This window comes from Metschnikowia bicuspidata (genome assembly GCF_001664035.1).
Source record: "Metschnikowia bicuspidata var. bicuspidata NRRL YB-4993 chromosome Unknown METBIscaffold_1, whole genome shotgun sequence".
Classification (NCBI taxonomy): domain Eukaryota; kingdom Fungi; phylum Ascomycota; class Pichiomycetes; order Serinales; family Metschnikowiaceae; genus Metschnikowia; species Metschnikowia bicuspidata.
In genome coordinates, this window is record NW_017387731.1 from 4,077,890 (window position 1) to 4,085,686 (window position 7,797).

At 49.7% G+C, this 7,797-nt stretch overlaps 4 protein-coding genes across 4 annotated transcripts in view; 2 read left to right on the forward strand and 2 right to left on the reverse strand.

Moving 5' to 3' along the window:
- Nucleotides 1-1,105, reverse strand: part of ECM42 (glutamate N-acetyltransferase) — a 2,933-nt gene extending 1,828 nt beyond the window's left edge. Inside the window, exon 1 of the mRNA XM_018854072.1 lies at nucleotides 773-1,105. Within this exon, the coding sequence (XP_018714564.1) occupies nucleotides 773-974 (202 nt within the window). The 5' untranslated portion in view covers nucleotides 975-1,105. The remainder of the gene's footprint in view (nucleotides 1-772) is intronic.
- Nucleotides 1,106-4,733: 3,628 nt separating this feature from the next.
- On the forward strand, nucleotides 4,734-5,597 carry METBIDRAFT_30436 (inorganic phosphate transporter). The gene has a single exon (XM_018855635.1). It carries the CDS (start codon nucleotides 4,810-4,812, stop codon nucleotides 5,218-5,220), a length of 411 nt encoding a protein of 136 aa, XP_018714565.1. The 5' UTR covers nucleotides 4,734-4,809; the 3' UTR covers nucleotides 5,221-5,597.
- A 408-nt stretch (nucleotides 5,598-6,005) lies between these two features.
- Nucleotides 6,006-6,654, forward strand: METBIDRAFT_30437 (mitochondrial 54S ribosomal protein MRP49). The gene has a single exon (XM_018855636.1). The coding sequence runs from the start codon at nucleotides 6,212-6,214 to the stop codon at nucleotides 6,527-6,529; it is 318 nt and encodes a 105-aa protein (XP_018714566.1). The 5' UTR covers nucleotides 6,006-6,211; the 3' UTR covers nucleotides 6,530-6,654.
- The window catches only part of METBIDRAFT_81424 (uncharacterized protein), a gene marked incomplete at both ends in the record, with an annotated part of 3,026 nt that continues 1,868 nt past the window's right edge, over nucleotides 6,640-7,797 (reverse strand). The window contains 2 exons of the mRNA XM_018859211.1: nucleotides 6,640-7,305; nucleotides 7,328-7,589. Coding sequence (XP_018714567.1) covers nucleotides 6,640-7,305; nucleotides 7,328-7,589 — 928 coding nt within the window. The remainder of the gene's footprint in view (nucleotides 7,306-7,327; nucleotides 7,590-7,797) is intronic.

Sequence of the window (7,797 nt, forward strand, 5' to 3'; positions counted from 1 at the left end):
GCGTCCAGGGTCTCGGCCACACTGTCGATTTGCGGCCCGCCGGCCGCGCCGTTGGCAATGGCGACGATGGTGTCGTTGGTGGACGTGTCGCCGTCCACGGAGATGGAGTTGAACGAGCGGTCCGTGGCGTACTTCAAGATCTGCTTCAACGCCAGGGCCGTGACCGGCGCGTCGGTCGCAAAGAAGCCGAGAAGCGTGGCCATGTTGGGGCAGATCATGCCCGCGCCCTTGGCCAAGCCGGCCATGGTGTACGTGTGTTCGCCAATCACAAACTGCTTGCTGACCAACTTGGGGAACGTGTCTGTGGTGCAGATAGCCGAGGCACAGGCAAGCCAGTGTGCATGCGAGGCCCCAAGCCCGCTGCCGGCCAACTTGGGGATCCCGCCGACGATCTTGTCGATGGGCAACTTGTTGCCAATCACGCCTGTCAGCATCACGAGCGACGACGAGCCGCTGCGGTTGCCGAACACGCGGTCCGTGGTCTCGACCATTTGGCGTGCGTCTTGCATGCCCTGCGAGCCCGTGACGGCGTTGGCGTTTCCCGAATTCACCACTATCGAGTTGATGTACGGGTGCTCCTTGAGCGTGTGCATGGACACCTGCACGGGCGCTGCCTTGAACTTGTTTTGTGTGAACACGGCGGCCGCTACAGCCTCCGAACTACTGGTGTTGTGAAGCAAGGCCAAATCCAACGTACCGTTTTTTTTGACGCCGCAGTGGGCGCCGCCCACAACGAAGCCCTTGGGGTAGACCCCCGACTTTGGAACAAAGCGCTCGGCCTTCGAAAGCGCAAACAACTGCGCACTGACTTTCATGATGGTGGGGAAAAGAGAGGCGGAGGGGTTGGCGGAGAAGTTGAGCTGAGGTGCTGGGCGATTCGGCAGGTGCGCCCTCGACGCGCTGCGAGATGTCGTGGAGCGGCACGTCGTAAACCAAGTCCTCGTATTTATGACTGACATGTCGCTCTGAGTCATGGGAACAATGGATACAGGCCATGCTTCCCGTGTTGCTGTGCCGCACCTGACGCTGGAAGCTGTTTTGCAATGACGTCAGTGTTGGGCTTCTTTCAACCACATGGGCGACCAACGGGCGTCTCCCCGGGATTTTTGTGGTGTTGCGCTGCATTGCTTGGCCTCTCGAAGCATTGGGCATGCATGAGAATGCATGCCTACTGCATTGTGTGGTGCACCAACTTCCCACCATTCCACAATCGTGCCTCCCTAGCATTATTTTGGATTAAGCACTGCTGTAGTACAGCGGGGCTCGTGCTGCAAAATTGACCGCAAACTTTCGCAGTTGATAGTGCTTGGAAAACTGAAAGCAGGAGTTCCCATAAAAGTCTCCATTTGGAGTACTTCTGGGGAAGTGTGTAACTGGTTTCAGTCTCTGAGAGGTCCAAGATGTGAGAAGTCCACGATCATTTCTTCCTGGGATCTTAGGCTGCAAAATTTGCTTGTTTACTTCCATTTGAGTGTGAAAAGATCTTGTGAAGTATTTTGGAATTTCTAATATTGATTTATTAGTGCACTGAGTTTTTTTTCTCTGAGTCTGGAATCCACCACCATGGAAGAGCTTTAGATGGAAAACAGATGGTACCAACGATTTACTAGATATAGACAAGATGTGAAAACACATCACTCGATAAAAGGCGAGATGTGAAAAACTCAATTTAAGGCAAGACGTGAAAAAGGCATTACTCGATATAAGGCAAGATGTTATTTCCACTCCTGACACAGCCCTGAAGATACTGCTTCATTTATTAGTGGGTTGACTTCTCTGTAATAGTTGCTTCAACCCAAGGGGGTTGAAGTATTGAGGAAAATACAATACACCTAGTACCATCAGATATTTCACAGACAAAGCAATACGGAGCAAATTCAACAGCCATTTTTCTTTCTCTTTCAGTAATTATGTAGTATTGCAAAGATGTCTCTATTCCCAATCAAATTCTCGGGAAAGTCTTTTCCACAAAGTTGGGGATGTGTGTCTTTTGAGCCATTTTTCCTACATTTGGTCGTTCCTTGTTATGTACCAGTGAATCATCTTCCGCTGTCACCCCTGAATTTGAATGAAAGGCTCGGATTGCGTTTATTTAAAGCAATTCTTCGAGCCTAAATTCTTCCAATACAGTCCGACATCTTTCCGGTGGCTCACTTCATGTCTCCACGGATTTATATATCCAACCAGAGTCATATATGATTCTAGATCAGTCCGCTGTTTGATGTTGCTACGGTTGCCTTTGAATCTGCAAGGTTGCTTTTAATACGTGCTCTTTTTGTTCCGACTCTTCCTGACTATGCATTTGTGAAATCAGTTCATTTCCTCAGTCATCGTGAGTCACAAAAAGGATGTTATGCCAATCAGCAAGAACGACAGCGACGAAGTAATTACTTGAGAGTAGAAGTGTATATATTTTGGCTAAAAACTCACAATCAAGTGTCCAGAAGATCTTTTTATCAGCGACGGACAGTCTCATAATGTACAGCTAGCCGAAAAATCTGGGACCACTAGGGGAGTCTCTTCTTAGAGCTTGATTGAGAGAAGAAAGGCGCATCCGGTGAAAGGCCAAAATAGTCAAAGATCATCTAAAGCTGATACGAGGCTTTTCGCAATCGTTTTTTGGTGCTGATTGTTGAACTATAGCAAATCAGGAAAGAAATGCTCGCCTAGACCGTACTGTTTGGTCTATGCATTTTTTGGCTGAGGTTTGTGTAATGCTTGGATCTATGAATTGAGCTGCGTATAATAACAAGCATATAATTCAGGCATACTTCTATTTTTTTTTGAGAAGCAAGCCTCGAAAGAAAACCCGCAAGTAAAAATACAACGGATGAGAAGATATGACGAATCCTTGCGATTGAGACCTTAACAAAATCACATACAGACTTATAAGCTTCTCAGACCAATGAGGATTTTTGTATTGGGGAGCTTTGTACTAACATAGTAGTTACATGGGCTTGCTCATTTTGAATTACAGCTTTATTCACAACAAAGCAACTATTTAATTGAATTCATTTTTAGCGAAACATAACCCCGCTTCGTCCGGTTCAGAGAGGATTCATTCTAGTATACAGTTTTGAACTGCTTACTTGTCAGTTACATGGCTTAGAAATTTTGGCTTAGGTGGAGATTATTTTCGGCTGCCTATTGTTTACATATTTGGGTGACAGGCTTAACGCAGAGAGCGGAGACGTTTTTGTGAAAGAACTCGGGTAAGCGACAAAAGTCGAATGAATATTTTTCCTAATGTCATGCTTTCTTTTTCAGCGTTTCTATCAAATTCACTTTTGTTCATTCGAAGGAATCAAAAGCTTCAAGGCCCTAAAGCTGTGATATTGGTAATTTATCATCAAAATCTCATGAACAAAAAAAGGAAGAGATTTTTCACTGGAAGTTATAATAGTCTATGAGGTTTGAAGCCTACTTAGGTTTAGAGACACCCGTACTGTTGCAAACTAAGTCCATAGGACCAAGCATATCCTTGCTAGCTGCTATGCAAAAACCGCAATATTTTCTTACTATGACTAATCAAAATTCAGCTTATATCCCCTAACACATGTTTTCGGATACTTCTTTATTAGGCAAAGGGTAATTTAAAATTTTAGAAAGGAAGCAACGAAAGAAAACCAGTATACCTACCCCAGATAGCCGAAGTGCTTGCAGAGACTCTCACAGAGGTATGCATCTACATAGACACAGAATTTACTGTCTGACTTATCGCAGACTTGGTTTGAGATTTAGCTGACAAGGTTGCTGGAGATTAACACTTAAAAATACCCAGAGATACAAATACATAGTCAAAAGACTTTTCTAATATAGGTCAGCATTAGTTTGGGGCAGAGTTGTTGATGTTGAGCAACGTGGGATCTGCAATTTAGAGTAGACCCCAGGGTTTCATGGGGTCTATGTTTTGAAGTTTAATGCATTGCCGACGAGTACTCTGACGGGACACCGCAAACAATGTATTTTCTTGTTTGGGGACTCGAATAAACCAGTTGATCATGGACTAACTAAAATGATGCGATAAACCTAATTGGAGAAGTCTCGTTTAACATGGAGAAACTAGATCGAGAAAGACAAAAACAAAAAATCTACTAGGGTTTTCAGCCATGTTTGGGATTCTGACCGCAATTTTAATAGTGGGTCTTCACATCTCTTCCTTTGTGAGCATATTTTGTTTGGCAACATGGAAGGATGTGCAGTTGTCGCTGTTACTTTACAAACCCAATGAGAAAGCAACATGAACAAAACCCACGACCATACATCTTTGAAGCTAAACTGGAAACCCCACGAGAACAAAGACGAAAACTTGGCAGATTTACAAGAACCACTATGGTCGAAGGACAGACCGATGATATAGAGCAAGTAAATATAATCATTATTCGCCCCCATAATGACATGTCGACTAGCTCCTTGTGAAGAACTCTGGGATGGACGAATCATTCTGAATATACGATGGGAACATCACTCCACGTCACTTTATTAATCATCTTTGGCCTAAAACATACGACAGCTTTTCCGTTGACTACACACGTTTCTCATCGGGTGGGCAAGGCATAAACGATTCAAGCGTGCATGCCCAGTTGTACGATCAAGTGCGTCGTACAAGCTGAAGGAATTTTCTGTTTTATTTATATAATAAATTCATTTTTCTGCACAGCAAAGAATGTGTAGTGACTTTTGTCTTATGAAGAAATACACACAACTCATGCAGTGACTACTCTCTTAGTAAAGACCGATGATGATGATTTCTCGTCTATCTCTTCGAGATCTTTGAAATACTGGCATGCCATGATTTTGGCCGCCATCATGGAGTGTCTTGGTGCTGTTTTGGTCGAAAACAGAGTTTCCGACGCTGTCCGTAAAAAGATTATCAAGACCGGTACTCTTGAAGACGATCCCGCCGTGCTTATGCTGGCCATGGCTACGGCTTTGGTTGGCTCTCCCATTTGGCTTTTAACTGCCACAGTCATTGGAATGCCTGTTTCCACCACCCACTCCATTATTGGTGCTGTGATTGGTGTTGATATTGTGTCCAAAGGTGCCGATTACGTGATTTGGGGCTGGGGTGGTTTCGCCCAGATTGCGGCCTCGTGGTTTATTGCGCCTGGTATCGCAGGAGGGTTTGCTTCGTTTCTTTTCTGCAAGTACTTCATCCTTGAGACACGCGAAAGGGGATCAAGAACGCTTTGGCTTTTAGGCCCGTTTTGGTCTTCGTAACATTTGCCGAGTTGACCATGTTGATTATTTGGAAGGGCTCGCCTAGATTGAACTTGGACGACTTGTCTACCGGTGCCACCGTGGGTTCCATTTTTGGTGTTGGAGCCGTGGCCCTGACTCCTCCGAGGGTAAACTAAAGGCTGGGTAATTTGTAGGCCCGTCGAGTCATTGTAGATTAACAACTTGAGCCGTAGTTACTTAAGTAAGTATAATGACAAGTGTATCTTCTTCATTTTTCCCGACCCCAAGCAAATTAGGTTAACATTTTTTCTTCAGTTTCCATTTATTGGTTGAAATGAACTGATACATGAATGACCAAACAAGCGCAAGGAATTGGAAGACTTCCAAAATCCCGCCAACAGATCCCGCCAACAAGATGTACGCCCCCATAAAAAACCAAAAAATGAGCTAGCCGCTTATAAAAGTATACACTATATTATGACAAGCAGTGAAACCAACAATACCATTGATCCCGCGCCATGTTCAGACCGGGGCCGCGTTAAGCCTAAAGGCGCGTTCAGACTGGAAGGGCACCGCTAGTGCCGCATATCCCACGAAATTAAAAAAAAAACAAACAAACATATAATCAAGCCTGCTTTTTCACGCAGGACCGGAAAGCCACGTCTGTTTCGACCCTTGGCCAATTGTCCCAGCCATGCCGTCCTATCAGCCCTGGCCGCTAGATAATCCATTAGAATTCGCACCCAAATTTTCTTGGTTCCGCGCACGACCCGCGCGGCATCCAAGGTATTCTATCTAATACCAGATGCCTCGTTAAGAAGTCTGCCTCGTGTATAAGAAGTCAGACACGCAACTTTCAAGTACCGGACACAAGCCCACAGACGAAAACATGGCGAAAGGTGCACTCAAAGATTACTTGAAAGGCTTGCCTGGGCACAAGATCTTGAGGCAGGTGGCGCGGTTGAACCTCGTGGCAGGCGACCAGAAGACGGCGTTCAAATTCCCTTCGGACGTCAAAAAAATCGAGATCATGATCATGTTAAAAATCGCTCAGCGGCGCTCGATCGGCTTGAACCATTTCTGGAAGTGGAACTTGCCCACGTTGAAATTCCACAACGAGAACATTGATTTCGTTGTCACTCGCATCCAGCCCGAGACCGACGAAGATTACCCCAAGATCCCGTCTGCGATTTTCGTCCACAAGGCCGGGGACAAGATGACCAGAGTCGAGTGCAACGGCAAGACCCACGAGTGGATCCTCAAGAACCTCGTGAGCGCGACCGGGGCCACGCGTGTGCCAGTAGAGGACATCCCCCACATCCCGCTCCCCAAGGTGAGGTTGCAATGAGTCTGGCGACCGCTTGTACATAGTCTTCTCGGGTGTCGCGGAGAGTTTTTATAGTCGTATAAAGAATGCATATGAGAGGCTGCGGCGGCCGCCGCGGCGTCTTGTTTGATCTATGATGCCAAGAATCGTAAGAGGGCGTCCCTGCCCTTTGCCTGTATGAGCGAGCGGAGCAGCTGGAGCTGGGCCGCATCCAGCATGCTGCCTGCGGAAGGCCCGAAGAGGGTGTCGGTGAGTTGGCGCACGTCGGCCGGCGCGGGCTCGAGTTTGGGCGTGGTGCCGAGGTTGGGCGCGGTGCCGAGTCCAGCCGTGATGTTGGGTCCAGCCGTGATGTTGGGTCCAGCCGTGGTGGCGAGTCCAGCCGTGGTATCGAGTCCGCCCGTGATATCGGCTCCAGCCGTGGTGTCGGCTCCAGCCGCGGTATCGAGTCCAACCGCAGACTTGGTTTTGGGCGCGCAGCCGTTCTGCTTGCGGTCCTTCCCCCCCAGGCCTCTGTCCCAGGCAGGCAGGCTCGCGCGAGTGTGGATCGCCAAGAGCGCCCGCACGGCGTCGCCGTCGCGGGCCTTGTCGGCGGCGATCCTGCTGTCGTAGTCCATGATGTCCTGGAGAATGGCGCTGCGCGAGCGGCGCGCCTTGTCCACGAAGTCGAGCACCACCTGGTGCTCCGGCACGCGGTACACGAACGGGTGGTGGCGCGGGTCGTCGGCGCTGGTCATGAGGAGCACCTTGGCCGGGCGCCCCGAGCTGCGGGCCACGACGCGCCCGGCGGCCGCGAAGTTCTGCAAGTGCTCCGGCACCTACGTCGTGCGCCGGGGCGGAGGCGGCGCCGGGGCCGGCGCCGGGCACGGGGCTGGCGCCAGCGGCCGCGCGCAACGCGTCCACGGCGGCGGTGTCGGGCGAGAGGAAGCTGCGGGCCTGGAACTCGCGGTAGTCGGCGAGCAGCGACGGCGCGGCCGGGTCGAGCGGCGGCTGGCCCGCGTGCCTGAAGAGCCCGTCGTTCGCGCGCACGAAGCGGAGGAAGTTGTGGTGGGCCGCGGCGTCGAGCACGCACGCGTCGCGGAAGCTGCGGCGCTCGGCCCAGAACAGCGGCACGGCGGCCTCCACGTGGTTCGGGCAGCGCCACTTCTGGCCGCGCGTCTTGGCCAGGCACGTCGGCACGGGCAAGCAGTCCAAGTGCCACAGGAGCGGGCAGTAGTCGCAGAACGCGAGCGTGCGCTGGCGGAGCCCCGAGAGCCCGCAGCGGTGGCAAAGGTGCGGCGTGCCGTCCGCGG

What these genes read in the sequence shown, in the direction of transcription:
- METBIDRAFT_30436 (XM_018855635.1), top strand. Translation starts at nt 4,810, where the DNA reads ATGGAGTGTCTTGGTGCTGTTTTGGTCGAAAACAGAGTTTCCGACGCT.
- METBIDRAFT_30437 (XM_018855636.1), top strand. Translation starts at nt 6,212, where the DNA reads ATGATCATGTTAAAAATCGCTCAGCGGCGCTCGATCGGCTTGAACCAT.